A 23,120-nucleotide genomic window follows, 5' to 3' on the forward strand; every position below is an offset into this window, starting at 1 on the left:
CCCTGGCCTGCCTTTTCTTTCTATTGGCATTCTTTGGGTCTTTTTTTACTTTTATTTTCTTTCTTGTTTGAATTTGCCATGATATACGATTAACTTAATATCCACGATCGATCGATCTCACCCTTCTCATAAATTCCTTCCAAAAGGATTTGAAAATTATTTGATTCTGGCCATCAACATAAAAGTTGCTTCTTAATGACCAGGTGACCCTAAAACAGAACAAACCGATGGATGGAAACTGTCCTGCATTATATGTCAAGATATTACAAATATATAGACAATGTACAAGATTTCTGTCAGCGCGCAGAAATATGGAAATTGTCTAGCCTAGGATCATGCACAGATTATATACATTAGTGCAGATTTACAGGGATTCTATAAACATATTTGCAGCCTCTATCACTGCATGAGTTTAAGGCCGAGATTCACGTTGCATGCTGTCCAATTCCCGTGCTTGATCGAGAGAGAGAGAGTTTGAAAACGAGCTGTGCTAGCCCCTTGCAGTAATGAATACTTGAACTCGTCATGAACTTCGAAAAAAACAGATACATATGGTTAAAAAGAAAGGACGTTTACTGACGAAAACTCCTTATCGAGGATCTGTGCATCCTCAAGATTAGTTGGAGACTGTGTTCTTGAACATCCACTATCAATTAAAAAAAAAAAAACTTGACAAAAACAAATGAAGGAGAGGGAAACCGAAAATGGGTCTCCTTTAAAAACCGATGGAAACTTCTGATTAAACCAAAGAAGCAGCTTCCATTTCACGATCTGATTGCTTTTTACTGATATTAAATTGTTTTCTTCGCATGCACACATGCAGGAGCTTGTAAATGAGCAGTATGTATTGAGCGTATGTACGTACGTAGTAGGTAACTCAAAACTTTGATGCAATTTTTCTCCCGAACAACCTTGAATGAATTTAGGAGTTCTGTGTGGTTAAGTTGTATTGTTTTAATTTTTATTCAAACGTGAATACGAATATCTTAAATTGATCGTCGAATCATATTTTCAGTTCACGAACAACTTATTTATTATAAAAATAAGTTCAAACATAAGCTACTTGTTTTTAACAAAATAGGTTTTTTTGTCCTATCTTACTATTTTATTTTTGAGTTTTGACAAACAAATTTTGAGTTTTTTTAAATATATTTATTTAGTTCATATACACTTATTAATTATTACATTAATTCATAAGGGCAGAAGCAACACTTATAGTATTAAGAGCATAATTTCATCCTATCCTTTTAAGACTTTAGATATTCTCATTATTATAAAGTTAAAAATGATATTATAAAAATAATAATAAATACAAAGTTATCGAATTTATATGAGCATATACAAATCAAGTCGGAATTTATACAAGTTGTATAATTTGATAATCGATCATGGTTTTTTATTTACAAATGCCTCATTTAATAATTGAATCGAGCCGAACTCGAGTTTGATCTAACCGATCTCAAGTAGCTACTTGATTAGTCTTCTTTATTAAGCTTCTTAAATAAGTATTTTGTTGAGCCAAACTAGATTCAAGCTCAGCTAGATTTAACTTTTTTAAGGAAAAGAAAAGGGTCGACTCAATTAGTTGGTTTTCCAGGCTTGGTTCGTTGATCTTTCAAAGCTGAGTACCCGAGTCATTTGGAACCTGATTACCTGATCAACCCAATTTTGAACTGAGCTCGTGTCGCTTCATTCATCTCACAGCGCGCCCTGATTACGGGCACAGATGGAGGTGGAACTTGGAAGCAACCATATTGCAAACTAGAGCACTAGAAATAATGTAGGAAGAAAAAAGCATTCTAGAAAACTAGGACCTTAATTCAATGATGTTCAATACAACTACTTGGCCAAGCAAAGCATCTGAAAGCCAAGCTTTCTAGTATTTGAAATGACATGTCCACTAATTTGTTAGCAACTAACTCAACCTAGAGTAATCCAAACAGAAGCAATTCCATCAGTCTTGCATACTACCTTGGCATTGAGAGAACATTCATGTGTGCCATGTAAAGTGTTCACCACCATATATAATCAGCAATAAATTATTCACATCCTTCGAGGTATTATATACATGAAGATAAATATCATCCTTCTACCAATTCCATTAACTTGAGGACCTTTAAGATACATATGGAAAAGTACTACAGCAGAACACCAGAGTGATCATACCGCAGTAATTGAAAAAGCAAATACGATATTTCAGAGAATTATAAGTTCCCCATAAACTAAAAGCAGAAGCCCAACAATGATATTCTTTTGATGAAAACATGTACAAGAGACTGTCATTTTTTCCCTTGTGAAAAGTACTAGGAAGAACCAGCCCCCAAGAAATCACCTCAGTTAATAGATATTTGAAACGGTCACATACTTACAGAAGGCATCAACTTTAAGCAGATCATAAATTGGAGACAGTAAAGTTCCCTTCTCACTCATTAGACTCGATAAGCATCGAGACGACTTCTCGCATTGATGGTCGGTCCAAATGCGACATACTTGTGCACATCAAAGCAATTTTTAAGACGGTAAGCATGTGTTCAACTATACTTTTGTCTTCAAGATTCAGTCTCGGGTCAAGTATCACAGATGTCAATGAATGGTCTCGAACGTACTTTCTCACCCATGTGACAAGATCACCCCCTTGATCTAGTGGTTGTACAGGAGTTTTTCCAGTTAGCAACTCTAATAAAACCACTCCATAGCTATAGATGTCACATTTTTCTGTAACCTTCATAGTGTATGCATATTCTGCACAAACAAGAGTATAATGTTTTAATCATTTCTATGTAAACACTGAATTGTAATATTCAAAAGGCATGGCTTAGCTAAGCAAAGCAGAGAGAGAGAGAGAGAGAGAGAGATTTGCCACTGAGCCAAACTTAAAATTTGTATTTGTATTGCTATCTGTCAGTATGATAGGATCATTTTGACGAATCAAAGTGCCCTATCATGGCTAGGACTCTATTAACCATAGTAAGCATTTCCTTATAACAGACTTTGTATTAGAAATAATCATATAGACTAATAATAATAAAGTGTCTTTAGTGAGTCTAAAACGGGAGTCTGAAAGCGCTTAAAAGGATGCAGCATGCTTACCTGGAGCAATGTACCCATATGATCCTGCGACCGCTGACATTGATTTAGATTGAGGCATGTCGATTACTTTTGCCAAACCAAAGTCACCAACATGGGCTTCAAAGCCTTCATCTAGTAGAATATTATTGGACTTTATATCACGGTGAATAATCCTTGGTTTGCAATCATGATGTAAATAAGAAAGACCTTCAGCAGCTCCAAGAGCTATTGTGAACCGAGTTGGCCATTCCAGACTACAAGAGGCCCCATGAAGCATTTCACCCAAGCTACCCTTAGCCATGTACTCATAGAGAAGCAGATTGGAATCATGATGATAGCAGAAACCATATAGCTTCACAATGTTACGATGCCTAATCTTCCCAAGAGTTGAAATCTCGGCCCGAAAACTGTTCTCAATGTTGTTCCCCTCCCTGTTAGATGCTAGCTTCTTAACGGCAATGGTCTTTCCAGAATGCATGACTGCTTTATAAACTGTTCCACAAGCTCCCCTTCCAACAACATAGCTGTCATGAAAATTGTTTGTGGCCTCAACCAGATCTTGGAAAGTGAACCCATCTTTTGGTGGAAAATAGATGTCTGAATCTGGCGATGGAATGTCCTTATCTTGCAAGGAAGGAACTGTCTCAGCTGGACGTCTCATGAAATATAGAAGAATCACAATTAGAATGAGAGAAACCCCACCCACAGCAGCCGCAATTGCTGTAATGATTTTACCCTGAGGAGCACCAACTCTTTCCAAAGATGGAATAGATGATGAAGATGATTTTCCACTGCAACCTTGAAGAAGGCCACCACAAAGCCCTTTGTTCCCAGTGAAGCTGTTGATGTCCATGTTCTGAAACAGTGGTACAGAAGGTAAAGGTCCAGTAAGGTCATTGTATGAGAAATTGCAGCCCAATAAACTCGACAGATTTTCGAATGTGCTGGGAATTTCACCAGTCAATTGATTATTATTGAGGTAGAGGTATTCCAGTATTTTAAGATTGCCAAGCTCTTCTGGTATTCTCCCAGTGAGATTATTATTGCTCAGATTCAATGCAATCTGCAAGCTTGAAAGAGAACCCAACTCAAGAGGTATTTCACCAGAAAAAGAATTGCCACCCATCTGCAACTCTGTCAAGTGGGAGAGGTTTCCCAATGCTGAAGGTATTTGTCCAGAAAAATTATTTTCTGATAGTCTGAGAAGCTCCAGCTGCAAAAGGATTCCGAGCTCATTTGGTAACACATCTATAAACCTATTTTGGCTGAGATCAAGCCGTTGAAGCATCTTGCAATTAACAATTTCAGGCAGAATCCTTCCCGTAAGCAAGTTCGAAGAAACATTAAAAGTCACCAATTGAGATAGATTTCCTATTTCCTTAGGCAACTCTGATGTAAAGTAATTTTCTGCAATATGAAGTCTCTGCAACTTTTGGCAGTTCCCAATAACTGGAGGAATTGGACCGCTGAAACTGTTTTGATCCAATTCAACAGCAGAAAGGTTCACTAATTTGCACAAGTCTGACGGGAAGCTTCCAGTAAGGTTGTTTCCAACTAGACGAAGTTGCACCAATGATTGGCAGTTGATGACCCCAACTGGGATATTTCCATGCAGCTTATTAGAATCCAGATTCAACAAAATCAAGTTAAAGTGTTGGCAAAGATGAGGTGGTATTCTTCCTGTTAGTTGGTTGTTTGATAAATCGAGCACCCAAAGTCTGCTGTAAAGACCAAGCCCCGGAGGAATGCTGCCACTCAGAAAGTTGTTGAAAAGCTGCAACATGGTCATGTTAGTCAAAGACTGAAACCCAAATGGAATAGGACCTGTGAGCTGATTAATTGAGAGGTCAACTTTTGTCAGGTTCATCAAGCTACTGAGCTCATTTGGTATAACACCTGTAAGCTGGTTCTGGAAAAGGTACAGTAAGCTTAAGTTTGTGATCTTACTGAACTCGGAGGGGATCTCACCTGTCAAATAGTTCTCCGAGAAATCAATTTCAAGGGCCAGAGAAAGATTCCCAACCTCCCTTGGCATCGTTCCATTCAACTTATTCCTATATAGGTACAACTTCCACAATGATTTGAGGTTCCCAATCTCCTTAGGTATAGATCCCCCGAGATCATTATCATTCAAAGCAAGGGTCACAAGGCTTGTACAGTTCCCAAGTTCCTTTGGGATAAACCCCGAAAGCTGGTTTGAATGTAGAATCAGATCTTTCAACTTGCCCAGCATCCCAATTTCCTTTGGTATTTTCCCTTCTATATTATTTTGGGTAAGACCAAGAAATTTCAAGCTCTCACATCCACCTATTTCGGCTGGTATGCTACCAGAAATAGCATTTTGCCCAGCTTTAAATGAAGTTAGCTGCTTGAGATTCCCAATAGAACGAGGTAATGGGCCTGTGAGATTGTTGGTATATACCACAAAATCAACCAATAAAGACAAGTTTCCGAACTCCTCCGGAATAGGGCCAGATATTCTATTGTTGCATACATTCAATCCTATTAAACGAGACAGATTCCCCAACTCAGCAGGAAGTTGCCCATCAAATTGATTATTATTCAAATAAAGATGCTTCAACATGGAACAGTTTCCAATCTCCCTAGGTATGTCTCCAGTGAGCTCATTATCAGAGAGATTAAGCTCAGTAAGATGGACCAAACCACCAATGCTAGAGCTCAGGGTTCCAGAAAGATTCTTTGAATTCAAGTGAAGTGAATAGACGACGGGATCATTATCAGAGGTGCAAGTCACACCAACCCATCCACATGGTGTTTGATCAGTGGAGTTCCAATTTCCCAAAAAGTTAAAATGATCGCCAAGACCCTTTCTCAGCTCCAGGAGGTAAAGCCCCTCCGAATTCAACCCCTCTGAAATACAAAAAAGTAAGGTAGCAACAAGCAAGAACCCGATAAACCTCAATCCCACAATGCTCCTCGAATTGATATTCCCCGACATTTTAGTGGTGCTCTAACTGATAAGAATTACGACATAATTAGATATAGTAATACCTGCACACGCATAACTACTTCAGATTACAAATTATAGTAACATCACATTTCATAACTGCAGGAAGGTAATTGGATTTCTATAATGACAAAAAAATTTCAAAAAGTGAGATAAGACAATCAAAATGAAGTGTACCCAAAATCAGTTTTCAATTAACTAAACAAACTAAAATAAGTGATTGAGAGATTAATCTACAATTTAAATTCAATCATCTAAACGAGAAAAAAGAACAACTTAAGAGAAATTAAAAGATAAATGAAAACAGTGATAAAGCCATCACCTGAACAACTAAAAATATTTACGACTGGTAAACCAAGTAACAACCACCACCCAGAAATTCAATAATCAAAAGAAGTCAGCTTGTTACCAAACCAATGAAATATAGTCTAAACAAGCAAACAATACACAAAATTGAAAATTTCCAACAAAGATCACAGTGACTATTACAAGTTAAAACGCACCTTTCAAAGCCCGTGATCACTCGTCAAGAAAGACATGATGAAAGCAGCGAGACCACCACTGCCAATAGAGTCCTGCTTGCCATGACAAAATGAAAACCGTGTAATTCATGAATCGAAGGGTGAAAACAAGCAAACCCAGTTCGCCTTTTCCTCACAATTGGTGGGATCCTCGATCGACGGGCCAAGATTTTTTCCAAAAAGAAGAGAGAAGAGGAAAAAAAAAAAAACAGTTACAAAAAGAACCAGAAAAATCTACCCTCCTTTTTGCGGCTTTTCAACCAGGAAACACAAAGTGCAATAAATCCGAAAAAATTATTTTCTCTACAATATTTTATTGAAAAAGATTGCAAAGCCGAAACTTTGTGCTACAGTTATGGTTGCTGTCGTGACTCGTGAAGGTTCTTTTAGGTAGATTCAAAGGGACGGGCGAAAGCTCTCCGTCGAAGATTTAATGGCCGACAAGGCATGCCATCGTTTCCTCCTCGCCTTAATGGCTACGGCTGACGCCGTCTCCGGAGTGGGGCTATCAGCTATGTATAAGTTTCTCTCAGCATCTTAGTGCTTGAAAAAAGTGAACAGAAGAGAGAACTTCGGGATTTTTCTGATTAGGACGGCTGCTTGGGTTTGGTAGGTAGCCACTGCAGTTTGCTTCTCTGGTTTTGCGGCCGCCTCTAATCTAATCTTGCTTCCAAGTCCTCCATGAATAAATATTCATGTCAGCCTGCCACAACTTTTTAGCGCTAAAAAATGGCCTAAAGTTCTTATCAGTTTAGAGTGGATTTCATTGCTCACATTGCTTAGTTAATAACTTAATATTAAAAAAATAAATATCCTTAAAACATTCTTGCTTTTTTTTGGGAGGGAAGAAATTTAACCTATACAACAAGTTTAGTGGAGGAAAAACAAAGAGCACTCAAAGAAGATGAAGAATCAAAAGCATTTAACTCATTCATCCAAAATTAGACACATCGTTAGAATAATAAAAGTGTTTCATTTCATTTTATCTCATTCTATTATTATAATTTTTTTAAATTTTTATACAAAATATAATAAACATTCTAACTTTTTCAATTCTTAAAATAATAATAATATTAAAAAATAATATTCTAATAATATTTTATTCAACTTTTAACTTTCATCTCATCTCAACTCACGAGTTTTGTTACTTATCATCCACACGCAACACTTTTTTATTTTTTAAAAAAATTTTTTTCATTTTATTCTTTCTGAACTAATTGAGTTATTCTACTTATCATTCATATACTACACATTTAATAAGAAAAAAAAATTTTAAAAAGTATGTATAGTATGTGGTATGTGGGGTTGATAAGTAAGATTTTTCCTTAACTCACTATCCAAACGGCATATTATTGTTCTTCAAGGGAGGACAACTATTTAGTTTATGATAATGATTGGCTTACTACTTCCTACCACTTATTTATTATTTTTTTTATTTTTTTAATAATTAAATCTATTAAAAAATACTTTAAAAAAATAAAAATTTCAAATTCAATGTAGAATAATAAAATAATAATAATAAGAGAATGATAGTTACAGTCTAAATATTGTATAATCATTTTAAAAAAATAATAATTATGAAATTTATATGAATAGAAATTAATTTTTTATAATAAATTTTATTTTTTTTTAAATAATTATACGATATTTATACATTATTACTGTATAACATTACTCATTATCGGTCTCGAGAATTTGGACGCGTCCAAACACTTGGCTTTATGTCCCTATCGGACGGTCCACCTTAGTGGTCTAATCAGTCTGTCTGTCGACAAATGATGCAATCTTGAAAGGCGAGAACTGGTGTGGGGACCACTTGAAATTGTGGAAATTGAGGAGAACTGTTGGGACTGGGGCACATTTTCAGCTCCAGGCTCCTTGTACCGACTGTTGCTTCTTCACTGTACATTCTCTCTCTCTCTCTCTCTTTTTTTTTTTTTTTTTTTAGCCACATAACCATAATCAATCCAATGGTCAGTATGTGTTGAGAGGGCGTCCAAATTCCTATCATTTTTTATCCCAAAAAAGGTTTTGTGTGAACAATTTGTTTGTGTTTTTATCTTTTAATTTTTGGTTGTAAGGTAACGTTATTTTTTATTTTAAAATTTATTAAGTTTTCGATTGTATTATTTGATATGATATACTTAAGATTTTTTTTAAGAATAAGACGGTATGTTAATTTTATTGATTACCTCGTTTTATTGTATATAAATATTGAGTCTTTAGAAAAATTAGTACCAAATATACAAAAGACTTGCAAGATTCATAGAAAACAAAATAATCTTATATATAGGAAATTCATGAATAAGAGATGAAAAACTTACTACTTATTGTATGTCTCATGACATCATAATTAGCTAGGTTGTCAGTTAGGGCTATAGAGAAACCAATGGGATTAACCATCATCGCTGCGGACTGGCTACCAAAATTTGAAACCGGCCGATTAACAATAAGTGAAATTGCGTCGTTTTATTAATGAGTTTTATTATTAAAAAAAAAAAAAAAAGAAGAAGAAGATGAAATCTAAGATTAATAATTCCCTTATTCTTCTTCTTCCCACATCTTCTTCTTCTTTTTAGTTTTTTCCTATGCAGATTCGCTTCTTCTCCACTGACAGTAAAGTCCATTACTCTCCTCCTCCTTGATAAAGATGTCGACGGTAGACCAATGAACCGCACCAATTCATGTCGAGACCGAGGCTACCAATTTTCTCTCCTCCAATCAACTAGTTTGGCCAGTTCTAAGCCTCTCTAAAACTCATCGATGCGGTGTCAATTTTGCACCAAAATCGCACCAATCATGTCAATTTTTAGCCCTATTGTCTGATATGACACATTTTAATTAGTCTTATAAAATGTGATACATTAATTGGGATGATTAGATATAATAAGTGTCGAGATGAAAAATAAAAATATTTCACTTGGTCGTTATAAAGTGTTAAAAAATAAAAAAGAATATTCAATTCACAATTCAATCAAATTGAAGATTTTTATTATTATTATTATTATTATTATTATTAAATCCATAAATTGATCCACTACATGATTGACATATTAACGACCGAATGTCTATTACTTCATCGAGTCATGGTGCCTTTATTTGAACATAAAAATGTGATATTTCGTCAATGATCTTACAATTTAATAAATAACATTGTCTAAAAAGTAAGTTTTATCGTATGTAAAAATAAAGTAAAATCCATCATGCCTGTATAAATAATAATAATAATAATAATAATAATAATAATAATAATAATAATAAAGAGGGTTCAATTTAAAACAAGATATGTGCACCAACCACATGAGCTACCCATATTTTTGGGGTTCTATGTCCTTTTTATAATTAGAGGACCCATGGAAGTGATCTTACATGTTTAACACGTGGCAAGCTGTGAGTGTTTTTATCATATTTTGTCTAGGGTTAATTATTAATAATAATAATAAAGTTCTTATCAATATTCTCAACCTATTCAAATTAATTAGGTTGAGAATATTTTCTATCACTGAGTAATAAAATTATTAAGAAAACACCTACATTGACATGTTATGATTAATCAAATACATGATTTTATTTAGAATTTTTTTTTTTTTTTTTGGGGGCTTCTAAGTCTACGTGGGTGACACACTATAATAACATGAAATATATGTTTTTCATACTAGTTTCCAGATAAAAAAACTTAAGATGGAGACATGGTAATAATTTATAAAAAATTATATGATCAGTCATTTTTACGTATTTTTTGTGTATTCCATTAATATGATTGGCCGTGTCACTTTTTTTTAACATAAAATAACTATTTTGACTAATCACATCAATGAAGTGCATTAAAAATATACAAAAATAATTATATGTATAACTCACAATTTATATAGACATTCATATGGCCTGTTTGCTCAATTTAACTGCATTTGAAATTAACTTAAATTCCTGATTTATCCATAATTTTCACATAGATTTTACCTTTTCCCCATCAATCATATATGCACTTAATCACAATCACATTATATTAAATGGAGCTGAATGGAAGAGAGAGAATGCATTCTGACTACCCACAAATAAATATTTCCTTGAAAATTGCTCACAGCCTTATCTTTCATGTTTTTTTTTTTTTTTTTTCTATATTATTGGGTTTGAGAAAAGATATTCCTGCAGGAAAAAGTCACCACAAAACTGATTGTATTATCTTTACTCAATTAAATAATTATTTTTTAATAAATTTATGATTTTTTTATTTGCATGTATCGGAATAACTTTTTTATCCACCAATTTATACTGTTGTTATTATTTTAGAGTATTTGTTGAAAAACTTCATTCTCTCCTCCCGTATCATATTTTTTAATAAAATATTTTGTTTGCTTAAATAAATAATAATAATAATAATAAAAAAAAAAAAGAGAGAGAGGGCCCCAGCTATGATTGCCAAACCAGATTGCCAACTCCAAAGTGGGGCCCTTTCTTGTGGCCTGACCCTTTCACGTGTTAGTAAAGTAGTCAACTTTAGGCACTCATTCATTAAGCTGAACTTTAACTTTGAGTTGATTTGAATTTAGATAATAAAATATTATTAAAATTTATTTTATTTTTAAAATTTTATATAAAATATATAAAATAATTTAATTTTTTAAATATCAACCTAATATTATTATTAAAAAGATAATTTGTTAATAATTTTTTATTTTAATTTATTGTTTAAACGAGATTATTATGTTTAGATTTAAAAATGAGTTGAGATAATTTTAGATGAATTAAATAAAATATTATTATAATATTATTTTTTAATATTATTATTATTTTGAAATTTGAATAAATTATATTATTTATTATATTTTATGTAAAAAATTTAAAAAATTATAATAATAAAATAAAATAAATTGTGGCTAGTTAACGTCAAAACCGGAGCTTAAGAAAAAAACCTAAGCAAGAACTAATCCCAATGCAAAAATTCAAGCAAAGAAAGATAACATCAGACTCAACATTGTAATTCTGCAACTGCTTAGTGCAACTGCATTGGCTTGGTTAAAGTTAAAGGATAACTAAAATTTAGATAATCTATATCAAAAAGACTCTATATTAGATTGAGCATTTCTAAAATAATTTAGACTTCTGCTACAGTAGTTGGCCAAAGATGAAGAATCACAATTGATTCACCAAATATCAAAATAATAATTTCTCACTCCAACCACTTGTAGGTGTTTATGTAGGTACGGATTTTTTATTGACATTGAAATGAGCATGTTGCTAGATATTTGGTTAGTAAATAAGAAATTTAGATAAAATTTTAGATAAGTTTAATCTCAATTTTTAGTTATTAGCATTAAATGGTTTTTGAAAATATGATTTTTTTAATATTAATTTAATTAGAATATAATTATTATTAATATTAAATTGGTAAAATTATAAAATATGATACAAATAAATTAAATAAAAAATTATTAATTTAATAATATTTTATTATTATATAGAAAGTGAATAATTAATCCAATGTGAGAATTGAATTTAAATGAAATGGACAAATGTAAAACAAGTGTGATATTGACTAAATTTTGAATATACATTTGGCCAAACCAATTGCATCTTCATTGGCTTAGCCAAATGAGAAGGTTGGTTAAAATTTGTATAATTGATGTAAAAAACATCTCACATTGAATTGAGCAAATTTAAAATAATTTAGATTTTTGCTACCGTAGTTGGTCAAAAATTGAGAACTATAATTGATTCACCAAACATTCAAATTCTAATTTCTCAATTCAAGCTAACATTAAAATATTAGTTTCTCACTCCAAGCAAAAATACAATTTGGTTTGTAATTAAGAAATTTAGATAAAATTTTATCATTATAATTTTTTCAAATTTAAATATAAAATATAATAAACAATTCAACTTTTTCAAATTTCAAAATAATAATAATATTAAAAATATATGCGTTTGGATGTTAAACTGAATTGAGATGATAAAATATTGTTAAAATATTATTTTTTAATATTGTTATTATTTTAAAATTTGAAAACGATGTATTATTTATTATATTTTATGTTAAAATTTAAAAAAATTATAATAATCAATTGAGATGAATTAGGGATACAAACTGGCCATAAGATTATGGTCACCATACCCAACTTCTGTCCGCAAGACCTTGGTCATTGTATTTTACTGGCTTATAAATAAATCGAAAAAAATAAGAACATATAAAAACATTCACAAAAACGTAAATCTGAATCAATTGAAAAAAAAAAAAAAAAAATCATCCATCAACTAAATATAAAGTCATCAAGCCTACATGTAGGAGTCCAGTTGGTAGTCAACGCCATGGTTGCCATTTTGCCAACTCCACCAAGTATCTCAGATTTTGATGTCAATCCATAGCTTTTCCATAGGTCAATTAGAGATGATGACTAAACAAGAAAAAAACGTCAATTTTCATCTCATAGCTTTCAAGAACCCTATGATAAAGATGAATGAAAAAAAATATCATCTTGAACAATTAACTGAATTGAGATCAAGAAGATATGAATTTAATTCAATCTAATTTTAAACTAAATTTAATATTTAAATACTTAACTTTCAAATCACTAAATTCTTCTCAATTCAAAATCTCTTTATACGTGAGACTCACAACCTTTTTCAACTCAATATCTTTTTACATGCGGAACCTCCATAATTTTTTTCAATTCAATACCTCTTTACATGCAGAACCCTCACAATATTTTTTAATTTTTTATAAATACATCTAAATTCATCTTAACATCCAAATATATCTAAATTCATCTTAGGTGGGTCCTATAAAACTCATTCTACCATCTCAATTCACTATTATTCATAAACAATTCAACTCAACTCAACATCCAAATGAGACCTAATATTCCTAACTTTTGAAGACCCATGTTAGATCTTTAATTGTAAGCAATGTTTTGAATACCGTTTCGGTCGAGGCATTGAAATAAGATATTTCGGTACTAGTACCATTTCGGAATAGTCTATATATAAATAAATTATATATAAAAATTATATTCTAAAATAATAATCTATACATGAATAAATTATATATAAATATATATTATATATATAAATTATAAATAATCTGATCTAAATTGAGAGTCAAAAAATGAGAAAGAAATGAAAAAAAGAAGAAGTAAAGGCCGTAATCCGAAATATTGGTAGGTACAGACTTATACAATCGAAATTCTGACCAATATAAAACTCGACCCTTCTCTGTATTGGCTACCCGGCCGGTACAGCATATTTCAACTGTACCAGCCGGTACGAAACTAAATTAAAAACCTTAATTCTAAGTCTTAGGAGAACTGGAAAAAACCGAGAAAAACTCCTTGATTTCAGAACCTAATACAGATCATTCCTACATTTGCATGCTAAGGCATTTTTTGGAAATTATGGAGAGCCCGAGCCATCGAAATTAGGCAGAAACCCATCGGCATAATTTGAATCCAAACAGTCGTTGACAAAATATATTATCTAGAAGGTTTTATTGGTTGACTATAGGGAAGCCGACAAATAATAGAGCCTTTTTTTTCTGCAAAAAAGGTTTTGCGCACAAAGAAAGAGAAGCCTGAGTGGAATTGTACAAAATGGCACTAACGTAAGTGAAATGAACGAAGTTGAACCACAAATATGTGAATTTGGGGGTTCATATTATCCTCCACTCGCATGCAATGATGCAAACAGCAAAAGTCTTTATTCGCAGAGAGGACGGACAGCACTGAAATGATCCTGGCCAGCTACAGTTTAAGGATGAGCCCAAATGAACCACAGGTTTTAGAAAATGCATTTGCTATCATCTTTCAGGAGTGGTAGTGTGGTACAACTTACAAGGCATTCTGCATTATTATTGGGAACTTTTGAGTAACCAAATCTCCAAACCTAAATTTAAAATTAAAAAAAAAAAAAGTTGAAATAGTAGTTTGGTGATGATCATATTCATCGTTTTTTATGATCTTATTGGTGAATTAAATCCAATGAGAAACAAATAATTGGAAGTTTGTGTACTTAATTTTTCAAGAATTGTGTTTCAATCGGTTAGAGCACCGCCCTATCAAGATGGAACCTGCGGATTTGAGCCTCGCCTGTTTCAACCTGAGATTCAATGAATCGATCAGTTTATTTATCTATTTTTTGTGAAGAGGGGAGACAAAGAGTCGGCTCTAATTCCCCCCCGCCCCGCCCCTAATGGGAGGGTCATCCTTTCATTTCACATTTGTAAAACCCTATCTCAATCATTTAAAACTTTCATAACCAACAAGTTTTTGCATAAATGGCTATATTTTCCAAGAAAGAGTCTATTGTTACTGTCATTCACAAATAAAAAATGGTTTAGTTATAAAAGTATTTTATAAAAGTAAACTCACAAATTGATGTGGTTTAATTTTATATTTTAAATTGTAAAATAAATCTAATATATTGTATAAAATTATTTTAATTTGTAAATTTATTTTTATAAAATTTTTTATAATTGTAATACTTTTCTTCATAAATAAAGGCGGCAATGCAAGCCAACCAGTTGCATTCAATGACAGAGAACATGGGCATCAGGAGGGCAGGCTGGGGAAGCTTTCCTCAAAGCTGTCCCTTGTTCCAACACACATACACGAAGGAAAATGGAATATTACATGTAATGCTGAGATGGCATTAGACCAACCTGTCCAGAAAGTAACCCAGCTTTTTATCCAGACTCGGGGAATTGGAAAGTAGACAACATGAGTCACGCCGCTTACCTCCTAGAACAGAAAATGAACATGAAAATAAAAGCTGCCCATGTACACATTTACTTTAGGCCTTTACCACTCATTTAACCAGCTAGATCTAACGATCTAAGACCCGTAATACCCTTGAATGATTATTCTCTCTACCAAGAAACAGACAATTAATGGTGGCTAAAAAAGCAGACACAGTTGATTTTCTCTTGGAAAAATAACTACTTTGCCGCGCAAATTTTACCGCTTTATTTAACGCTTTGTAAAAGAAAATTAATAATAATAACTTTTTTACTTAATAATTTAAAAAGTAATTTTTAATATATTAATGTGTTTTTTTATAATTTTTTTAAAATATTTAAAAATAATAAAAAAATTGAATAAAAAAATATATTAACTTTACACTAACGATCACTTGTAATGGTAAGTTACAAGCGGTACACTAGCTCTAAATTGCGTTTAAATATTGAATTTAGTTGAGTTGAAATGATAAAATATTATTTTTTAATATTATTATTATTTTAAAATTTAAAAAAATTTAATTATTTATTATATTTTATATTTAAATTTAAAAAAATTATAATAATAAATTGAGATGATTTTAAGATCTAACGGACGCTTACTCTTTTCTCTTCCATGGGAAGTCTATGCTGCGTGACTTTATCTACCTCGTGAATGGAACCAAATAAAGATTACAAAAAAAAAAAAGGAGAGAGAGATATATATATAGGTTGAGTGGCCCATTTGTCCCCCCTATATTTTTATCTTGAACGAACTTCTCTCAATTATCTTTTTTTTTTTTTTTTTTTTTTTTGGCCTTTATCTTTTCCAGGGGAAAGATCCTATTATTGGTGTGTAGGCCTTTTGGATAATTAGTGTGTACCATCAGCCCATTATCTTAGATAGTTTTTGATTGGTACCGAGTGCTCAATAACAACATATTGACTAATTTCAAGAATGCACATACTCGATAAAATTTTTTTATAAATGCATTTGGATAATTTAAGAAAAAAAATCTCCCAATCTGTTAATAAGATTATTTGCAGATAAGAGGATTTGAGCCGAGTGGGTTGGCAAAGGGTTTGACTACGTTTAGATGTTAAATTAAGTTAAATTGAAATAATAAAATATTATTTTTTAATATTATTATTATTTTAAAATTTAAAAAAATTAAATTATTTATTATATTTTAAAATAAAATTTAAAAAAATTATAAGGATGAGTTGAATTTGAATTGATTTTCAAACGTATCCTTTATTTTTAAGTTTGACAATTCCACTTGTAATGCCCTCTCTCCTTTATCCAGCCTCCCCGAACCGTGTCTTGACTTTTGAGCCAGGGCATTGCGTGTAGGTGTAGGAGACTGTGAGGATGATTATTGGTCGAGCAGCTGCTGCTGCTGCAAGTGACAGCTAGTGTAAAAATAGTATTTTTTTTTATTTATATTTTTTATTATTTTTAAATATTTTAAAAAAGATATAACATCAATATATTAAAAATTATTTCGGTAGAGAGGTGCGTCACACTGTCCGGTTTGATGTTTCAAAGTTGCATTGGTCCACGTACTGTCTATATCTCTTCCAATTATTATTTTTTTTGACAAGTTAGAAGAAATTTCTGTCTTCCAATTATTACAAAGAGGATCAACAAACCGCCCTACCATTTGACCATCTCCAGCATTTTGACGATTTTCCATTCCTTTGCCTCTCATTCTTCCTGGGATCCGGTGAAAAGTTACCACCACCTCGAATCTCCCAACGAAATTCACTTGCTATTTGCCCATCATTTGGAGCCGATGTCCCATTGATGGATAGGATACTGGGAAAGAAATGGGGTTTAGTTTAAAAGATTGCAACTCTGAATCTTGTACCACCGAAGCAGGAGTTACAGATCAAGCAGACTTGCCTGGCGGGCAATCAAATTTCTGCAAATCAGAACAGCGTTTGCCTCTTTACGTGTTACTTCGAGTGACCAAAATTCAAAACCATCGACTGTCCCAATCCATTCAACACGGGCAAAAGATTAGAGAACTCACCTTAGGTTCAAAACAAATTCTTATAGACATGCATAGACGCCTTGTTTATTCGCTGGAACAACTCCATGAACACGTACATGCTGCTGCCTAGAACTTGAAATTCAACAATGTTTTGGCAACACATGAACAGAAAATGCAAGCCATGATTATGAGAGAGAACAAAAATCAGTTTGTGGATTGCAGCAATAAGTAGAACAGCCAAACTTATAGTACATCGTCTTTAGCAAAAAGGGATTCAGAAGTCGGCTCAAACCAAGAGCAAACTACCACTTCTCTCAAGTCTCAACCAAGCAAATCACCAAAGCCCCAAAATGCAGCATTCCACAATTTTTTTTTTTTTTTCTTTCACCTTAATCTCCCATATCTCGATTCTCCAATCCAAACAGCAATAAAACAAAGAATTAAATTGGGCGAAACCAAAGAACGCTATCATCTGTTTCTAGTCTATGGCATAACCAAACACACTAAAGTCAAAAATTCCCCTACCAGACGTTTGATTAAAACAAATGAACTTTCACTAACCACCCTAACCAGCCGATACAACAAACCCCTAACTCCTAACTAAGCTAAAATGTAAATTTTTTTTAGATATTCTACTCTACCCTTTATCCACAGACGTCACCACCATCCCCATCCCCATTCCCATTCCCGTATGTTTCTGCTTCCTCATCTCCAGTATCTTCCTGTGAGAATTAGAATGCAACTCGGCGGAGAACGAGGGGCTACTCGCCGGGCGGTACTCGGGCACGAGTCTACCGGACTTGTATCGCACCCCACAAGCATTACACAGGGTTTTGGGCCCGAAAGGACCTGCCCGCCATTGCGGGGTCTTTTCAGACCCACAATGCTGACATTTTCTCCCGATCGTCGCCGTAGACGCTACCGGTTTGACATTCTTGGTAGTCGCTTGTTGTCGGCTCCACCATAGCTGCAGCTGGCACGGCATGTAACGGCGACGCTTTTGGCGGCGCTTGCTTCGAGCTCGCACGGGGAACTTGAGGCTGCCACAGCACCTCACGAGTGTACTACTATTGGTGGTGCTGTTGGTGAGGCTGCTTGTGGTGCTGCTTTCTAGCAACGAGACCGGGCTGTGGTGCTTGGATATACTCCCCGGGTGCTCCGAGAGTATCCCTGCGAATGTTTCCACCGCTGGGAACGCGTCTTTGTTCGATATCCATTCCAGGTCCTCCTCAGCAAGCTCCTCCTGTACATGCCAGATAGCTTAGCTTAGCTTAGCTTAGATTCGCTTTGGGAAGCAAAAACAGAAAAAGTATAAAGCTTAACTCGACCGGTTGAAAGTCACTCGACCGAGTCGATTTGAGAAAAGAAAGCACCGGTTTTTTTTTTTTTGTAATAATTTTGGCGTGGACAGCAAAGGGCATAAAAAGCCGGATTGATTTCTTACAGTAACCCGGGGTAGACAGAGATGCTCCAACAGAAGGGTAATATTGTATTTTCGATGGCTTTCCGTTAAGACAGCACGTCAAAGTGATGGGCAGATATGAGAATATCTCTCTTCCCATTCATTGGTGCAACTATGACCTCGTGAGGAACAGCTCACGATAATTAAGACCCCCAGATTGGAACATCGAATTGCCAATAACACCCTTTGTCTATGCCGACAACTACATAATATCTAGAATTTTGCACTAGGGTTTACAGGGGTTAGATTGTCCTCACGCATAGAATAGTACCACATCTTCATTAAGCCATCAGCTCTGACTCGACCGACTCACGGAGAAACATGGTCGATTCGGAAATGAAACCGAAAACAATCGGTCAAACTCCCCCGAGTCGAGTGGGGCCCGACCTTAACCCTAACCAAGACATCGAATACCACCCCCCGGAGATCCTACGAAACCCCCGGAGTCGGCGGCAAACTCGTCATGCTTTGATAGACGAAAGAAAAAAGGACCGCTAGAACAACTTACAGAGGATGGAAGGCCAGGATCGTCCGAGTGCAAAAGGTTGAACGACAAGGGTCCATGCCCGCGACGGTTAAGTGGAGGAAGAGCCTTTCTAGGTTTGTCTTCGTCGTCGTCTTCCTCGCCTATATCCGACGCGAAGTCCAGCAGGTCGTCGACAAAGCAAGTCGCCGTGTCAGGAGCTTCCATTCCGAACAGAGAGACAGAGAGAAAGAACCCAACCCAACCCAACCCACCCCACGAAAAGAACTTTCCTTATTTTTTCACCCAGACAGAGAGAAGAGAGAAGAGAGAGAGAGAGCTTTTTCCCGTTCTTTCTTTTGGCTATATTTGTTTGCGGAGGGTTTTCGGGTGGAAACGAGGGGACGTTGATTTTTTGGTTATTTTCTTTTCAGCTTTAATTTTTCATTAATTCACCCGTAACGTACACTAGGGAAAATACTTTCCTGCGATGACCCCACCTGTTTTGCCAAGGACCTCCATCATTAACACTGCGGTGAGTCGAAAGGGTCCACCCAGGAAGGTAACGGTAGCCGTGCGATGACTAGGACGTGGGGTCCATTCCCCAGTAAGGAAGAATGAGCGGAGCAGATTGAATTTCAGAAATTGATTTATGAGAGGCAGATTTCTGGACCTGAACTTCAAAAGTGGCTGTGCTTCCAAACCAAATCTGAAGCTGAAGGTCGAGTGGTGGGACCCTCAATGTGCATGCTCTATTTTGCATGTGTTGGGTGGGGCCCACCCACGTTGCCAATTGAGTAGCGTTAGGTGGGATGGATAGATAGATCATAGATAGATAGATACCATCCCCCCAGAGATAATAACGCCATTCCCACGTTCTCTTAACAACGTGCATCTCACATGCTACCACCAAATCCAAATTATATTATTATTATTATTTAAAAATTAATAATAATTATTTCCTTAAAAAAAAAAATTAAAATTCACATAACAAATTAATTTTTTTTAAAATAAAATGTACGAGACTAACATTATTATTATTATTATTCTTAAGTACATGAATCTCAGCTCTCGCAATTATAAAAAGACTCTCATGTAAAGATGATTTTTTTTTTTTTTTTTAAATAAAAGGAATACTTCATTCATACTTAATAATTAAGAATAAGTTACAGTAACATGTACCATGACAAACTAACATATACCAAGCATACGTGTATCATTTAAATATGGTAAAGGGATATGATAAGATAAAGATTTGGAAAGATGGATGGCTACTTGTCCCAACTTCATATCAGGGGCAATCTTCATTAAAAAATCTGGATGAAGAAGGTACCGGTGGTGAGCTTATTGAACAAGGTATAGGTGAATGGAAGACCCAATTAATTGCTGATACATTTAGATTTTGTTTGGAAAGTAAACTCATCTCAACTCATCATTACAACTTTTTCAAATTCCAATACAAAATATAATAAATAATTCAACTTTTTAAAATCTTAAAATAATAATAATAATAATAAATAATATTCTAATAATATTTTATCATCTCAACTCAACTCAGTTTAACATCTAAATGCACTCTTAGTAATGATGAGGCTGAGATAATCGTGAGTATTCATCTGAGCAGATTGAAAATTGAAGACCAACTAATATGGATACATACTAGGAATGGGAAGTTCTCTGTTAAGAGTGCTTACCATTAGAGTAGTCAAGGAGGAGAGTGGCACGAGGGGAGATATCTAATTCTATTGACATATAAGAAGGCTGGAAATAAATTTGGAGTCTGAATGTGGAAGGGAAAGTCAAGATGTTCTTATGGAAGCTAGGATAAGAAATACTGTTAGGCCTCGTTTGCATTCAAACTCATCTCAACTCATCTCATCATTACAACTTTTTCAAATTTTCATACAAAATATAATAAACAATTCAACTTTTTCAAATCTCAAAATAACTTTATCAAATTTTCACACAAAATATAATAAATAATTCAACTTTTATTCTATTATTCACAAGCCATCTCAACTCATCTCAACTCATATCTGAATCCAAACTACTTCTAAGTTGAATTTGTTTAAGAAGAAGCTGCAATGGATAGCTTATGCCCAGTATGTGGAAGGAAGGATGAGTCTTCTGTACATATTGTATGGAGTTGTCCCGCTTCACCAGACGTTTGGTCTGAAATTGGCAATCCAGTGCAGAAATGGGTGTGTTCTGAAGTTGGTTTCATGGACATATGGAAGAGGCTAAATGAGCAGTTATGTCTAGAGGATATAGCTTTAGTGGCATATGTTATGAGATTAATTTGGTTGAGAAGGAATTCATTGCTATTTGAAGGCAAGTTTGATCATCCAAGAGACTTAATGCTGAAGGCAAAGCTAGTTCATCAAGAATTTGCTGAAGTACAAGACCAACAGATAGCAAAAAGGCATCAAGTAACAGTTGGTAGAACTGCAAGTTATTGGAGAAAACCAACTGGTCTTAAATATAAGCCAAATTAGGATGTAGCAGTGGATAAGCAGACAAAGAAGGTTGGTATGTGGATTATAGTCAGAAACAATGAGGGTGAGAGTATGGCAGTGTTATGCTCGAGCTTAAATTGTATGGTAGAACCAGTTATTGCAAAAGCTTTGGCCCTAGGGAGAGCTTTGGAGTTGTGTGTTGATTTGGGTCTGTCGTTAAGTTATATTTGAAGGGGATTATCAAACAATGGTGAGGAATGGTAATAGTATTGACGATATTGATACCAGCTATGGAAGTGTGATAAAAGATGTTAGAGGTATGCTAACTAATAGGTTAAACTGGAGGGTCTGTTTTACATACAGATAATCCAATAATGTGGCACATAAGCTAGCAAAGTTAGCCCTCTCTTTTCATGAGGATAGAATTTGGATTGAGGAAGTACCCGCACAGGTAGAGAACTATGAGATGAGCAAAAACCTTTGTAATGATTTTGAGGTTATTGAATGAATAACAAAGTCAGCTATTGTTTATATATCTATATATATATATATATATATATATATATATATGAGTTGCAAAAAGGGTTTTGAAGAATGTTGTGCGTATATCATTTTCAATTGTCTTTTAATTTATGCGATAAACTTCTATACAGTGTTGTATTAAGTTCTCACATACGTTATATGAATCATTACCATTTTTGGCTCCAACGCGATTGTTTGCAATAAAATTGAAGGGCTCTGGTTTGGATATAAAAATGATCTCATCTCATCTAATCATTACAATTTTCTTAAATTCTCACATAAAATATAATAAATAATTCAATATTTTCAAATCTCAAAATAATAATAATAAATAATATTTTAATAATATTTTATTCAACTTTTAATTTTAATTTCAACTCATTTCATCTCAACTCACTATTTACACAGCATGTTAAACTAATCAAGGTGGCTTAATGGGTAGGCAACCAAGGCCCCCCCACCTTAAGTAGGTCCCGTAACAAAAACAAATCTCAAAATAGAAATTATAAAGAAAAAAAAAAATTTGATTAACATAAAAGATGGAGAAAATCTTGCCTAAAATAAAATAAACCTTAAACGATAAAATTTGGTAAAATAACTAGTAATTATAGAAGTTGTATTAAAAAAAATCTTACCCAAAATGTACAAGATTTTCAAACAACGAAGAAGCTTGAATAAAAGTCGCAAGATGATGATGTATTTATTACTCTCAAATATTTTCTAAAATGTGGTGTGTATATTGATATTGATTCCCTTGATTTGTTTTAAAAATTTTCAGGTTTGGTTATATATGTCAAAATATCTCATTTTTATCTCATTTCATATAATTATTACAATTTTCTCAAATTTTCATACAAAATATAATAAATAATTTAACTTTTTGAAATCTTAAAATAAAAATTATATTTTATTTAACTTTTATCTTATCCCATATCTATTCATCTGTGTAACTAAACGA

At 33.7% G+C, this 23,120-nt stretch overlaps 2 protein-coding genes across 2 annotated transcripts; both read right to left on the reverse strand.

Annotated features, from left to right (window-relative positions):
- Positions 1 to 1,997: 1,997 nt before the first annotated feature.
- Positions 1,998 to 7,318, reverse strand: LOC121257182 (probable leucine-rich repeat receptor-like protein kinase At2g33170). The gene is made up of 4 exons (XM_041158105.1): positions 6,541 to 7,318; positions 6,360 to 6,407; positions 3,091 to 6,081; positions 1,998 to 2,742 (listed from the first exon to the last, which is right to left on the reverse strand). The coding sequence occupies exons 3-4, from the start codon at positions 6,026 to 6,028 to the stop codon at positions 2,423 to 2,425; spliced, it is 3,258 nt and encodes a 1,085-aa protein (XP_041014039.1). The 5' UTR covers positions 6,029 to 6,081; positions 6,360 to 6,407; positions 6,541 to 7,318; the 3' UTR covers positions 1,998 to 2,422.
- Positions 7,319 to 17,304: 9,986 nt separating this feature from the next.
- On the reverse strand, positions 17,305 to 19,565 carry LOC121257187 (GATA transcription factor 1). The gene is given in 3 exon segments (XM_041158119.1): positions 17,305 to 17,951; positions 17,954 to 18,502; positions 19,230 to 19,565. Coding segments are annotated over 3 exon segments (780 nt in total). The 5' UTR covers positions 19,413 to 19,565; the 3' UTR covers positions 17,305 to 17,903.
- Positions 19,566 to 23,120: the final 3,555 nt, after the last annotated feature.

Source organism: Juglans microcarpa x Juglans regia, chromosome 1D, assembly GCF_004785595.1.
Source record: "Juglans microcarpa x Juglans regia isolate MS1-56 chromosome 1D, Jm3101_v1.0, whole genome shotgun sequence".
NCBI classification, from domain to species: Eukaryota; Viridiplantae; Streptophyta; class Magnoliopsida; order Fagales; family Juglandaceae; genus Juglans; species Juglans microcarpa x Juglans regia.